Consider the following 15,892-nt stretch of genomic DNA (forward strand, 5'->3'; position numbering starts at 1 on the left):
TAAATCAAATTTTTTTTAAATTGCTGCTTTTAAAAAGCCTGCCTTAACCTGTTTGATATTATATAGAAGATTTTCTCTCGCACGGTGGTTGGCCGGTTCTTGCACGCTCGGCTCAGGAGGAACGTGACAATGAGTCATGTTTTTTCCTGCGTGCAGCCAGCGTTCATTGATTTATAAGACTTTATCACGTCAAAAATACAAGGAAAAATTCATTTCCCTTCCCTGTTTTTTTTTTTTTTAATTTTTTACCCATCCCTTTCCCTAAGAGAGAAATGACAGCAGGCTATTGTCAATAAAAACTTCAATAAACCGATCACCACACACATTCAGTACGATTATGCTTCAGCAAAATCGTGATGCAATCAAGTTAAAGTGGACGCTGGATCGCAATTGATTTATTTCAAAGAACATTACAATAAGACAGACCTCAAATGCAAACTTTTTCCAAATTCCAACACAAGTTAAAATAAAAAGGCAAGTCACCTCTGTAACGAAATCATAACGCGAACCAACAACTAATCTATACGTGTCTTCAACACAGGCTAAATTTTTATTGCGACAGCAATCCGGAAGGGTTAAAAAAAAATTTTTTTGAGTCGATCAAATCCTCAATTGTTGAACACTTATCTTCAGAGCCAACTTTATTTATTTTAATTTTTTTTTTTTGCCGTTTGATGACGATACAAGGGACAAGAACTGTGTACAAATTTTCATTAATTTTTCAGAGATGACAACACCGTAGTTTTGAGCAAGAAAGTTTTGTCGCTTCGCCGACCACGTCCATCGTGTGGCATTGTAGGTTGGGGGGGGGGGGGGGGGGGGGGGGGTATAGCTTGACGACCGTGGAACGGTCACGATCATTCTCCCTTGTTGTCGAAGCGCATGGCATGTCTGGCGTCCTTGCCGACGTTTTCCCCTCGCAGGACCAGGCCTTGCGCCGGGGTACTTGTTCGTCTGCGACAACGGCTCGTCGTCGGCGGACATCAGCTGAGGGGAAAAACACACACCGGTCACTTTTCGCCGCGGAGAACGTGGGCTACATCAATATATATTTTATACTCATTTTTTACTGCACAGTAATCGTATGCTTAAGATTTAAAAGCGCAATAAGTTACACTAATAGGAACAGATGTAGTGTTGTCGTTAACACGTCACGTGACCATGTCGATGACGACTTAGCCTATATGAATTTACTCGCTATCCAAACCTTCCCATAGAAGTTTTCACTTAAACAAAAAATACTTTGTTCCGTGTTGTAATTGTGAAGGACCTAACGGTAAGGCCACAGCTTCCCACCGCCGCCACGCCTGTACCACAGCCGGTCCCTCTCAACTGCCACCCGGGGTGGGGTCAACATCCGTTCTTGTAATCGTGTTTAAACTATTTCTTTTTTTTCCCCCTATTCATCGTCGAGGCCTACTCCACCTGATTATTTTCAGTTCCCTGCAGGGGTGCACAAAGGGAAGGAAGAGGGAATGGAAATGAATATAATACATCCCCCAACCCCAAAAACCTATATATTTATATATATATATATATATATATATATATATATATATATATATATATATATATATAAATCTATCATTACCACCAATAAATGGAAAGAAATTTGAAAGCAAACTGCGAAAAAAAAAAGTGGTTCTATCACGCCCCCCCCCCCCCCCCTAATTCCTAAAAAAAAAAAAATATTACTACCAATAAATGGGAATAAAATTGAAAGCAAACTGCGAAAAAAAAAATTCTATCACCACCCAACCCCCCCAAATCCTCAAAAAAAACAAAAAAAAACTATCATTACCACCAATAAATGGGAAGGCAATTGAAGGCAAACTGCGAAAAAAAAAAAAAAAGTGGTTCTATCACCCCCCTTCCTCCCCACTTGTGGAAATGAATTTCTGCGTAGGTACATTCCTTGTTCCCCTGCCCTCATTTTGAAAATTTCAGGCGGTCTCACCTGAATGAGGAGCATTCTTCGTTCCTTTTCCGAGGAGTTGATGTAACTGCCGTGTACGAGGAGGTAGGAGAATATCAGCACGTCTCCCTTCCTGGCCAGCACCGGGGTCGCCTTGCTCAGGGGAAATCTTTCCTGCGGAGGTAAACAGAAGAAATTAAAAAAGTGTGCGAGGTGTGAGTCTTTCAGTACTTGCTGGTGATGTGGAAACATCTGAACACAGTAACATGTGTTCTCATGCTGTTTATTTTATTTATTTATTTATTTATTTTATTTATTTAATTTGTAACATGCCACACCAGCACAAGGCTCCAACGCAGGGGTGCAACAACAGGGGGGGGGGGGCAATGATATTTTGCCTCCCCCCCCCCCCGCCCCCTCTCTGAAACCTTGATGTGGGGGGCAAACGGGGGGGCAAAGAAAGTGCTGTGTAATCAATTTTTTATAGATAATAAAAACTGCTTAAATAGCACCATTTTCCACCTTGAAATAAAAATTTTTTCCCGGAGGAGGACCCCCGCGGAACCCCCCCCCCCCCCCCCCCCTCTTCAATAGGGGGGGATCGATGATTCTTTATAAAAAGGTATATTTCCCCACCCCCCGCCCTTTGGAAATTTAGTTGTTGCGCCCCTGCTCCAACGGTGGGCACAACATGTAGGACAAGTACGAAACAAACACAGTAACAGAACAAAAACTAGAACAAAACAATTATAAGAACATATAAAATAGTAGGACAAAACAAAAGACAAGACAAGACAATACAACATGCATATATCCATATGAATGAATGCTTATATTCCATTAATTACTTAAACTAACAAATAGTTTCATGAGAGTAACATGGTTAAATTAACACACATGTATATATATATATATATATATATATATAGAATTTTTAGATTAATTAAAAATTACAATTGGTATGTAAAATTGAAATACTACATAACTAAGGTAAGTACCACAAAGATAATTAATCTTTGGATGCCGAAAAAATAATTTTTTTTTACAATTTTTTTCTCTGTGGTAGGTTGTAAGGTTGTAAGTGATTAACATACATATTGAAATTATTAACAAGTCTATATATAATATCATTAGTATTTAAGAGTGTGCACAAAAAAGGTGGGTTACGGCTATTAAATGAAGGAATTTTAATTTTAATTTTAATTTATGACGCAAACAAACTTGTAATAGGAGACTCAGACACAAAATTTAACATAGAATTCTTTGAAATGATGTCGAGTGTCATAAATATTCTGATAAATAAAAAAATTTCACTTTTCAAGTAACAAAAATTTCTGGATGAGAATCTCACACGTACTTTCTGCGTCCGCCGCTAGAATTCCTTGCCTGAGGCTTGCCGCAGATAGCAGCACAAAAAAAAAAATACAACCGGAAACTAACAGCCTTTTTCAAAGTTGTTTCAAAATAATTTTTTTGAAGTTATACTTCTAATGCGACTTCCAACAAGGTTGCGTTAAACGTTTAACGCTACCTTTGAGAATTATTCGTGCGTGCAGCCGGCGTTCATCGATTTATTAGACGTCACGTCAAAATGAAAAGTGAATATTAAATTAAGAAAATAATAAATATTTAAAAAATTAATAAACTTAAATTAAATTTTTGAATTTATTTTTAAATTTATTTATTTTCTTTTAAAATATTAAATAATCAATAATAAATATTTAAAACTAAGAATCTTATAACATTTAGCACAAATTATGTCACATATATTTATTATCCTCTAAATTTTATTTATTAATTTTTTCAAATTTAAATTGAACTTTATTGACTGTGTTGACTATCTTTTTCCAGCCCTTTTTATTTTTTTATTGTAATTAATTATTTGCATGCAATTAAAAACTATTTTTTAATGATGCCAAAAAGAAGTATAACTTTTCACGCGCGTACATAAGTACACGCACCCATTTTTTTTTTTATACTAAAAAACTGTTTTTCGACAATGCTCTAATTTCTATGAAATTCTGTAGTTGCGTGCACCATTGCTAGACAGTACAGCAAAATGAAAAAAAAAAAAAAATTATTTGTTTTGCACGTCACGTTTTTGCCGAGTGGAGTTTTACCTGGTCGACGTAGTGGTACTTCATGCCGTCGATTTCCGTTCCCTTGTCCTCGAGCGGGCCCAGCTTGTGGGAGCCCGGGTACACGGCCAGCCCCCCGTTCTCCGGCGTGGTGTCGTCCATGTGGATGAACACCGCCACCATCGAGTGCTTCTTGAACGGGAAGTAGTGGTAGTCCTGCGGGGAAGAAGAGGCGTTCCACTCGCAAATTGCACGCTGCCCGCCAGCAAATGGCAAACTGCCAAGTACCAAAGAGCTAGTTTTCAGCAGCATCAATTTGAAAAAGAAAAAAAAAATAGCAAGTCTTGGGGACTGTCAACAGAAGTGAAAACATAAAAACTTTGTTTTTTAAATGTGTAATATGACATCATCTCTACATCAAATGTAAGTAAGGAAATGATTTTGGTATTATATCAGTACGATGTCTGAGGCTTAGCTTACAAAGAAGAAATCCTGTCAAGGGCCCAGGTTTTCCGTTGGTTCAGTGAGTTCGAGAAAGGACGGGAGACATTTGAAAACACGCAGGAAATCTGAACGCCCTTCAACGAGTGGTTCGGACGAAAATCTGGCCACGGTAAACAAAAATCTCCTGGACTCCGATCGTCATTTTAGTGTATGATTAATCGCCAATGACTAAACACGTGCAAAACAACAGTTCACAAAATTATTTCTGAAAATTTGAACATGCGGAAGGTTTGTGCGAGATTGGTGCCAGAAGTTTTGAGTCTTGAACAAAAACAATGACGAGTTGATGTTTACAGTGAGATGTTGGCGCAGTTAGAAAGTGAACCGGACTTCCTAGACAATGTAGAAACAGGCGATATATCATGGGTGTTCCAGTACGACCCCGAAACAAACCACCAGAGTTCGGAGTGGCACATCTCGGAGTCCCCACGCCCCAAGAAAGCCAGAATGTCGAAGTCCAAGGCAAAGACAACGTTCGTTGTCTTTTTTTGACAAGTGTTAGGATGGTCCACAAAGAATTTTCAACTCCGGGACAAACCGTCAACGCCATTTTCTACAAAGAAGTCCTTGCGCGCCTGCACAGAGGCATCAAACGGAAACGACCGGAGATGGCAGATTGCTGGAAGCTCCACCTCGACAACGCTCCAGCCCACAACGCCTTTGTGCCCGGACAGGGGTGGCAACCTTGCCACAGTCACCGTTAAACCCGGATGTGAGCCGGACAGACTTCTTACTGTTCCCGAAGCTCAGATAGAATCACGAAAGGTCACATTTTCGAAGATGTTCCCGCCGTCCAACGGGCTGTCACAGAGTCTCTGAAAGAGGTTACGGCGGGGAGTATTTGCAGCTCGGGGAATCACGTTGGCAACGGTGTATCGACGTTCAAAGAGACTATTTTGTAGAATTATTTTAACAATATGTACCGATCGGATCAAAAAATTCTTTCTACCAGACCTAGTCTCATTACTTAACGGTGCTACCGCAATGGGGTTTGACGTGTCCGTCGAAGCTTAGGGCGCCACCACTTGAATAATGGGCGTGTGGACCCGGCTACTCTGTGTAGCCCGTGTGTGGCGAGGCCCGTTTCCCCCCTGTAGCGCTGAAATGCTCCGAAATATGACGACAGCTGCGTGGAGCTCCTTCCTCTCGCAGCGCTCGCGACTCACTGCCCGTTCATCCTCGCTCGGCAACTCTCGGGAGCGGGGCACTGACGTCACCTCGGCGCACACACACACTTCGGCGGGTGGTGGTGGAAGGAGGGGGCTCGCAGCGTGTGAGGGGGGGAGGTGGCGGCACATCAGGCCCAGAAGGGCGCAGCCCGGGACGATGTCAACAGTGCAACTCTGTACACACGATCACGCCATCAGGATCAAGGGATGAACTTGGGATACGCGGCAAGCAGGGGCGCAACAACAGGGGACAGGGGGGGGGGCAAGGGTATTTTGCCCCCCTCCATTACTGGAACCATGAAGTGGGGGCAAACGGGGGCAAAGAAAGTGCTGTGTAATCAATTTTTTAGATGATAAAACTGCTTAAATAGCACCATTTTCCACCTTGAAATACAAAAATTTCCCCGGGGGGGATGGACCCCCGGACCCCCCCGCTTCAATAGGGGGGGGGGGGATTTATGATTCTTTATAAAAAGGTATATATTGCCCCCCCGTTTGGAAATTTAGTTGTTTCGCCCCTGGTGGCAAGGAGCAGACGACCGTCGTGAGATCCTCGCCACGCTTACCGCGACGGACGGATGGCGTGCCTAGCGGTTGGCCCACCTGGTGCATGGGGAAGGGCGCCCCCTTCTCCGGGGGCTTGACGTGGGCCTTGGTGTGGTGCAGCAGGATGTCACTCATGCCCGTGGCGTCCTGCACGGCGTCCAGCAGCCGCCGGTGCGTGATGACGTCCGTGAAGACGGACGAGTGGTACTGCAGGTTGTGGATGGACAGAACCTTCAGGGAAAATGCGAAGCGTCAAAAACCATCTGTGCGACCGTTCATTCATTAACCCTTACCTGCCTGGCGGGACTTGTGAGTCCCACAATGTTCGAAGCCCCCATAGAAATAGTGTGTGTGCATGTTTGAAAACCACACGCTGCCCGTCGGGACCTCCGCCAGCTGTCGAAGAAGTTCGATTGACGGCCGAGAGAGGTTGCAGCACTGAAACGGCAGCGCATGCACCAGTCTGGAGCGCCCCTTCTTTTTTTGTACGTTGAGCTGGACATATGATAAATGCCTGCCAGGACTTAAAAGTCCCATCATTAAAAAATATATATTAAATATAAATAAGAAAAATTGGAAAAAATAATGGTCTCCTTTTATGCCTGCTTAAATATAAAAATGAAATAAAAATTACAAAATTCAATTTTTTTTTTTTTAATTTCTAGGCAGGAAAGGGTTAAATTACAGTGTAACCTCGTTAATAAAAAAAAAGGGGGTTGTGTCTGTAATCTGTAAAGTCGGTTTACAGACGATAATTTTACGTGTTACGTCATCAAAATTTTTAAAATTTTTGCTGCTTTTGAAAAGCCCGCCTTAACCTGTTCGATATTATAGAAGATTTTCTCGCACGGTGGTTGGCCGGGGTTCTTGCTCGCTCGGCTCAGGCAGAACGTGACAATGAGTCATGCTTTTTCGTGTGTGCAGCCGCCGTTCATCGATTTATGAGACGTTATCACGTCAAAAATCCCGTTAACGCGACTTTCATTAATGCAAAGTGTTTTCAAAGTCCCTAGAAATCACGTAGGATTTACAGTGCTTCATAATACAGTACAATTCATTAACAGACTTTTTTTATATATATATATGTGTGTATATATATATGTATGTATGTATGTATATATGTGTGTGTGTGTGTGTGTGTGTGTATATATATATATATACACACACTAGCTGCCCGACCCGGCTTCGCACGGTTGTATTAATGGGGGAGGAAATGAGACCAAATCTCTTATTTACAGTTATAATAAATGAAATAAAATGAAAATTAATTAATTTTGACAAAAACTTAATACATTGCTTTGTAATGTACCAAAGAAAAAACGAATAGCACCGATGGTTTCCCGACTCGAGCACGCAACGTTGTCATGGAGACGAAGTACCCATTGTTTCCCGGGCATAACACCAATCAACATGGATAATCAGTTTATTATTAATTATAAATTATTAAGACCATTAATCGAAATAAAAACTATCCTATCTCTCAAGTTGGATCGAACTGCACATGGTGTGCGAATTTTATTATAATCGGTTAAGTGGTTTAGGAGTCCATTGAGGACAAACATTGTGACACGAGATTTATATATATTAAGATATATATATATATATTTTTTAAGCTCCAGGTATAGCCATCCTAAAATTGTATTTTACAATCCATAAAATAATTACATATGTGCTTTGTAAAATAGTGTGCAAGTTTTCTTGGAGCATACTCTATTTTTTTTTCGGTGTGCTATCAACATAATAAACAAGAAAAATTTTTTAATTTTATTTGAATTTGATTTAGAAATTACGTATACAAAAATTGTGATAAATTTGATTATTGACGTTTGACTGTACTTGCTTTTTTATTTACTTACTTACATACTAATATGCTTATTTATTTACTTTTTTTTTGTAACATGCTCACCAACAGTTGGGAAATTTTTGAAAGGGGAACAACATACACAAAGGACAGGAAAATCATCAAGGACAAATACAGACAAAAAATTGATGAACATAGGATTACATGATTATAATAGAAAAAGCACAAATACATAAGCATAGAACGTAAAAACAACAATATTTATGGAAAAGTGATTATGTTGAAATTCGTAAACAATATTAAAAATACTATAATTGCTATATTTATTTATGCTTAAATAATTTTTTAATAAATGATTTTACATTTAGGTTGTTATATAATAATGGTATAATATTATCATATTCATTAAAATTTTGTCTCAGTGGTAAGATCTTCCGGATAGTGAACACAAAATCCCGCCTGGTTCAAGTATATGTTGCTTGTGCAAAATTTCCTTCATTTTTTAAAATTTATTTATTTTTGGTTCAAAGGATTGTACAATGTAAAATATGTATAGTACATGTTTAGAAAAATTACAGCACAGTATATACATAATTGTGAAATTAAGTTTAGGTAACTTTTCGTAAAGAAAAATTTATCGCATTATACAATAATGTAGCAGTTGCTATAACATAAGATGTCAGGTCAACTAAACAATGGTTCTGGACTAGAATTCAAAGCAGAGTTGGCTTTCTTGTCCACCTTTCATGTTTATGTTCATACTCGAGAAAATACAGGAACTCCACAATTAAGGTGGGTCATACCACTTGGTCGAACTTGAGCAGTGGTAGTGTTGAGAACACAACTCACTCTAATAGCCGGAAAATCTTAGTATTAGCTACGAACGTGAAGCGTTAGGCCCGTTCTACGATAACACAGACACACGAATGGAGACGGTACTGAAGGGACAGAGTTCCGACAATGGCATGCATGCAGAGACGGATCCGTACGGATTAGCTCGGCATTGCCTGGCTCTTCTGTTTACGTTCCTCCGCGCAACCAATAGAAGCAGAGTATTTGGCTGTGGTGGTAGCCATGTTTATGTAATGTTCTAAATACGTAACAAATTGTTTCAAATACAAAAATATCCCGTGTTCTGTTTGTTATTTGGTGGTTTATATTTATTGTGTATGTAAAACTTGACCATGTTATGATCTCAAAGCTCAATTATTATTATTATTTTTTAAATTGAATTAATATTTCATAACTGTGAAATTCAATCTCATTGGTTGCCATTTTTTTTTAACGTTTACATTTCAATGTAGAACGGGTCTTAAGGAGCGGACTTTGGGTAAACTCTGCCAAGTTGATCAATTTTCTGGATGGTAAAACATTTTTCTGCTTATAATGAAATTTAATGCTAATTCGTTGCTTATGTGCTGTTAACATTCTCTCCACATGGTGGCATTTTTATGCTTCTTCATGCTATGTCCCTTTCAATCTATTAAACAATATAGCAACAGCCTTTATACAGCTGGAGTTTGTTTTGCTGACCAGAACGACTTCAACTTTGTAACCGACACTCTCTCCATAAAATTAATACTTCACGTGTTAGTAGCCATAAATATTAGGGATGGGCCAGTAAAATCCTCGAATACCATCAAGTCTTTAGTATTCGAGGAAAAAGATTTGAAGAATGATATTAGAGGAAATAAAGTACAGTAAATGAAAAAAATTCAAAACTGATAACATCAGAAGTGTATTAGGTATTTTTTTTATTTTCCTTCGTACATACATGTCCTGTAACCATTTCCCAAGATATCGTACTTTTAACATGAATTATATTAATTAAAGTTTCAATGTCTGTTGAATAACAAATTTAAAGGTTTAAATGTTCCAACACAGCGGTTAATATTTTTTAATTTCTTGTACATTTATTTTGTTTTGGCACCTTAAGACCTAAATTTGGATTCGAAAACAATAATCGTACTCGTTGGGATTCAAATTTGATATTCGGATTCGAGAAAATTGTGATCTGACCCATCACTAATATCACACGTTTTGAAAGTTAATAATGTAAATAACCATAATTAAATCTCATTCAGACTTACGGAAACTTCTTTGTTTTGGGTTTCTTTCCGTACAATATCACCTTTCCAAGTCGCCTCCAGGTTCTGGCTTTTCTTCCGTTCAAATACTTTGTCGTACTCGCGAGATATGACCTCGAATTCAGCGTCCGAGAAGACATTTTCCAGTTTGATGAAGCCGTTGTCTCGGTAGAATTGTACTTGTTCCTTTTTCAGCATTCTGGGGACGAGAAAGTGAATTACATCAGCATTAACTGCAAGCTTATGGCTCGTTGAAATTGATGAAATATTGTTTGTATTCTTGCAACATTTTAAGTAACATTGACACTATTTTTGATTGGGTTAATTTGACCTAACTCATATATATATCTTACTTAAATTCATTAATTTTACATACATGGTGAAATACTTTATAAATTGTAAAATCACTGATGGATTTCAAGAAAACTTGTGTGATGTTAATTAAATGAGTGTAACCCATTCAGTTATTCTAATTCGTCACTTCTTGCACAGTGCAATAAAATATGGAATCTAAAGAGGGTGGGTGACATTTTGTCTCTACCATCTATATATGTATGTATGATTTGTGATAAGTGTGTCTAACAATTTGGAACAAATAAAATAAATCTGTTTAGTATTTCTGTGTATGAAAAATGTACTAATGTCTTAATGTAAAAAAAAAAAACTTGCCAACTTTTTGAGTAGTTGGACTTTCACAACATGAAAAAAATACATATATTGCATACTTTTCATAATTTGCTTGCAAAGTTTGCATTGTTAAAGTTTTTATGCAGGATAAGGAGAATGAAATGGAATATGAAACTATAACTTTTTAGGTTTAAAGTCAATTACTGGTTGCTAAGTGATATGGTTTAATTCTTTCAGAAAAAAATTACTTAAATTCACCTGACCTTTTAAAATCATCAGAATTTTAGTGATTTTAAAATGCTAAATAAAATTAAATATTTTTTTTCTGAAAGAGTTTTAAACCATACCAATTCAATTATTTGTTCCACTTGGTTTTCGTTATCCATACTGCAAAAAAAGGTTAAAAATTTAAACGTTGCCAGCTAATTATGCAAAAAGTATGCCCTACATATTTTTTTCACTTTTTTTTTTAAGTTCAGTCACTCTAAAATAATGAACTATAACAGGAGATACACCCTTAACTTATAAAATAATTTTTGTAAAAACAATGCTATCACATTACAGCTGACACACACATAAAACTACTAAAAAAACACATACACAAGAATTCACTTTCATATAGAAAGAATATAAAAACCTTTCAAGTGGTTACAAATAATTTTGTTAGTCAATATTATGCAAAATTTGTTTTAACTATTATGATTAAGTATTATTTCAGATCTTTGACCAGAAGATTTTTACTATCAAAATAAATAAACAGATGAAGTCGTAAAAATGTTTGGACAAGTTATAAGCTGTGTAATTAAATTTGCTTGTTGAACAGAAGTAAAATAGAATTTCTGACAAAAAAAAGATGGCATTTTAATTCATATTGAGGTAACAATTCCAACGCAATAAACTTTTGCTACTGTTGTAATAAATATTGCATCTCATATTCTTCTACGTAATTCTATTGATGGTAAGGTGTTAGTCATATTTAGGATTTTTAAAAGCTATGTAACTTGAGTAATTTAATTTTTAATGTTTTATAATTTCTACAAAACAATTGAAGGACTGCAAAAACTATTAGCATTGCTGCTAATATGGATATTATTAATTTTTTTTACAAACTTACGTGATTCCCGAACGGAAACTTGTAAATTATCCGAGCTGCAGTTTTCAACACTGCTCCGTTGCTGACAACTTGGCACACAAACAGCTAATGTTGAACTCCGGAGACCTTGAACCACGGACCAGTTTAATCACGTCGAGTGTTATCGTGTTGTTGCCACAAGTTCGACGGGACAGGGTCACCAACAGCAAGTTTGTAAACACGAGCGACAAGTTTTGAGTTAGTTACGTTTTTCAGGGAGCTAACTAGGCTTCAGCGAATGCTTTTTTTTTTTCTCCTTCGAATCAAATACTACGACATTAATGAAATTTGAAAATTTTTCTGATCAAATTTTAACATAGAGTGAAATTTTTTTTTCTCGCACTTTATAGTAGTCCAAGAAAAATTTATCCGAATTACAGTGATGTTGACCAGGACTACGCCCTCCCTAAACCCGATGTGCCTCACGCCGCTGCCGACCCCCTCTGTTTCAAGCCTCCCGCCAACAAGTGCTTGTGTGCGCGTGTTCCGTCACAGTCACACTACGCGAACCCTTTCAGCACCCACCCTAACTGGAGCAGTGGAGACTGCATGTTTTTTAAAAAAATTGGTTGTCTGTAAAGTCGGTTTACGGACGATAGTTTAACGTAAAAACGTTATAACAAAACAGTGATGAAAAGATTGCATACTTTTATGAATAAAATTGAATCATTTTTATTAAATTATCACTATTTTGTATGGATACAAAGAAAGTGTGAAATGTAATCTACAATTTAATTGATAAATTTACTTTTATTTGCACTCATTAATTAAAATATGTTTGTTACTTTAACGAAGAGATTATTTTAACTATAACTTTTATACATGTTTGCTATTTAACTTCTTCCGATCTGTGTTATTCTGTTAAGGATAGGACAATGATAGGAAAAGTAGGAAACGAATGGGAGTGTTTCAAGTTTAATGTGCCTCGAAAAAGTCAAATCGATGGTTGTTCCAATCGAGTGGAAGAGAGACAGATGCGGCGCAAGCGTACAATGAGCGTAACGGGACACAGCATAACGGGACAATGTGCGTTATGGGACAATTTTTTGTGCGTGCAGCCGGCGTTAATTGATTTATTAGACGTTATCGCATCAATAATGTAATTATTGAATATCTGTAATATGTAATCCTTAAATCTTAATTAACTTGCAATTTTTAAAAGGTTTTGATAGTTATGTTTAACTGTCTTTAATATTAACGTACTAACGGTGAGTTCAGCACTTCCTGCGGCCATGACACCCGGGGCCCGGGGCCCGGGGCAGTCTCTTCCGTTCGCCGCGCGGGGTAGGACGCACCTCAGCACCTCGTCGACTTCAACTTTCGCTCGTAACCGATCCGTCAACATCCGCCGTCGTAACCATTTTTTTAAACAACCTTCGAGGCCCACCCCCGGCGGCAGACTGTTTTAACTTAATCAATTAAAGCTCCCCGGAGCGTTTTTGGATTAATCGGCAGACTTATACTTTCCGGGCCGGGCCACTGCGGTGTCCCGGTCAGCATGAAAGATGGACTGTGTGTTGTTTTATTGTGTGCGTCTTGAGCATACGTATCGGCGCCATTGAAGCTCAATATTCACCAGGCTCGTTGCACTTGATTCCCGACGTTGAGTTTCCCAGCACAGAGACGGAGGTGTGTGGGGCACCTCAAGACCCCACGAGCAGTAACATAGCGTGCCCGCCGCTCGGAGCGGGGGGGGGAAGTCAAGCCTAGCTCCACATGGGTCACGTCACGGCCCTGGGACAGAGTCAGTAGCCCATCCACATGATGGCTCCCAAGGTACGCACGCACGCCGATTCAAAACTCCCCCCCTCAAGACAACAGTAAAATAAAAAAAAAGAGAGTAATATACGTGGAATCATTACAAAGAGGTGTAAAATAAATAAAATTAAATAAAAATTCTGGCAATCCATTATTTTAAACCAGTATATTTAAGTTTTATAGTTCTTTAGTTGGTCTGGTTACATGCATAAAAAATAATAATTGTTAATAATTTTATATAATCATTGATTATGTGAGAATAAAATTGCAGTTCAAATCTAAATTTCTTAATAAATCATTGTCATACATTTTAATTTATTTTTTTTCAAAAACTTTTTTTTGTGAATGTGTTTGATGATGTGTAGGCCTGTTTATTGGTAACAAATAATTAAAAAAAAATGACTAAACAATTTTGAAAAGTCGAAATGAACATTATATTATTCACGAATATAAAATATTTTGCAAGTACTTGCTGACCCCTAGAGCTAAACAATAAAATACAAATGCTCAAATCAACATTTTTATACGTTAAGTTTTGGGAGCTATTCGACAAAATGTACCTTCCACTTGATTTACATCCCCTCTCAGCATTTTGAAATGATTTTTTTTAAAGGGTTTTGAAGTAACAAAGTTTGTGTTGCGTGGTTGCATACTTGGGAAAACCTGCATCCGTTAAAAATAAAATACCCTTCGCAAGAATGTGTCCATTTGTTTTAAAAATCGTAGTTGGTTTTGCCTCATTATCTATATCCTTTTTGTAAGGTTTTGGGGATAACAAGATAAAACTGTTTCAAAAATGCATAATTATTAGTTTTACCAATAGGTAGATAGTTATGGCGTACTCCAAACAATAGAATGAATTGTTTTACCCAGGAATCTATAAAAAAATTTCCAAAATCAATTTCTTTGGAGCAAGAACATTTTTGATGCAGACCCTTCAATTAGTAAAGAAAACTGTAAAAATAAAATTTCTCATCATTGCCTTTATTTTTCTTTTCCTAAGTTTTCTAGATAGGCTTTAAATACCATTGAATACAATTTTTAAAATATTTGTTGTGGTTAAGTGTTTAAGTCCATCCGTCAATCACGTCATCTGCAGCCAATCAGATGGCCCAGAAGAATCCATCCATCCGTCCGTTGAAAGCTTACGAAGCTTAAACTTTCGACAGATGGACGGACGGATGAAACAATATCCAAAATGTTAGAAAGATACCTATTGCCGGTAGCCTTTACCATCTTTAAAAATGAGGGTTGTCTGTAAAGTCGGTTTACGGACGATAATTTTACGTGATAACGTCATAAGAAAACATTGACGATTAATTGCATACTTTTTATTTTTCAAATATTATTTACAGTTTTTGCAAATTTAATTTATATAATGTGTTTAAATATTATCATGAAAAATTATTTAAAAAGCCCGCCTTAACCTGTTTGATATTATAGAAGATTTTCTCACACGGTGGTTGGGCCGGTTCTTGCACGCTCGGCTCAGGCGGAACATGACAATTTTTCGTGCGTGCAGCCGGCGTTCATCGATTTATAAGACGTTATCACGTCAAAAGGTTTTTTTTAGCATATTTCTCTGTGTTTAGCTGCTTCCGTTAAATGTTATTAACTTACATTTGAACATATATTTTTAACAACTGATAATATTTTAATAAAATCAGAGCGGAAAAAAAATTGAATTGAATGATTTATTAAGTGCTATAACTGTCATGATCATCAGTATAATATATCTATACCATATAAATATCAACCAGTATTTAAGATTTATAGTCTGTTGGCAGCACTGAATTTTGACGGCTGTGCAGATCCTTGTGAATCACTCGGCTCGTTATGGGACGGACATGGACGAATGGATGGTGGACGGATGGATCACTGTGAGAACAGATTTTTTTATCAGAGATGTATCATTATTTATTTTAACATTTTAACCTTTCGCTCTGCAAATCGAACGATTCTACAGCTGACGTAGTTGTTTCCAGTATCCAGTATCCAGTTCTAACAGCGGTTGGAAACTATGTATGAGTCATGTTCAGAAATTGGATGATTGATGTTGAATACTGGTCCGTCCATATAATCAAAAACATTTATTTATTGTGAATATTAGTGAAAGTAATTGTGTTTCTAAACTTTTTTCAAGTGTATTTTTATGTTCCAGTATGTATAATTTATCTGCATCATAAATTATTTCATTACTAATTGATAAATAATTGAAATTAATAAATTAGAATAAATATTAGGCATATTTATTGACTTCCTTATTAATTAAAAT

General features: G+C 37.2%; 1 protein-coding gene and 1 long non-coding RNA gene across 2 annotated transcripts in view; one reads left to right on the forward strand and one right to left on the reverse strand.

Annotated features, from left to right (window-relative positions):
• Nucleotides 1–801: 801 nt before the first annotated feature.
• Nucleotides 802–12,237, reverse strand: LOC134541285 (phytanoyl-CoA dioxygenase, peroxisomal-like). Its single transcript, XM_063384596.1, is given in 7 exon segments — nucleotides 802–947; nucleotides 949–987; nucleotides 1,958–2,089; nucleotides 4,036–4,209; nucleotides 6,270–6,443; nucleotides 10,104–10,299; nucleotides 11,842–12,237. Coding segments are annotated over 6 exon segments (804 nt in total). The 5' UTR covers nucleotide 10,299; nucleotides 11,842–12,237; the 3' UTR covers nucleotides 802–857.
• LOC134541287 (uncharacterized) overlaps nucleotides 1,957–15,892 on the forward strand; it is a 36,121-nt gene continuing 22,185 nt past the window's right edge. Inside the window, exon 1 of the long non-coding RNA XR_010076597.1 lies at nucleotides 1,957–2,097. This is a non-coding gene — a long non-coding RNA (uncharacterized LOC134541287). The remainder of the gene's footprint in view (nucleotides 2,098–15,892) is intronic.

This window comes from Bacillus rossius, chromosome 18, assembly GCF_032445375.1.
Source record: "Bacillus rossius redtenbacheri isolate Brsri chromosome 18, Brsri_v3, whole genome shotgun sequence".
In the NCBI taxonomy this organism is placed as follows: Eukaryota; Metazoa; Arthropoda; class Insecta; order Phasmatodea; family Bacillidae; genus Bacillus; species Bacillus rossius.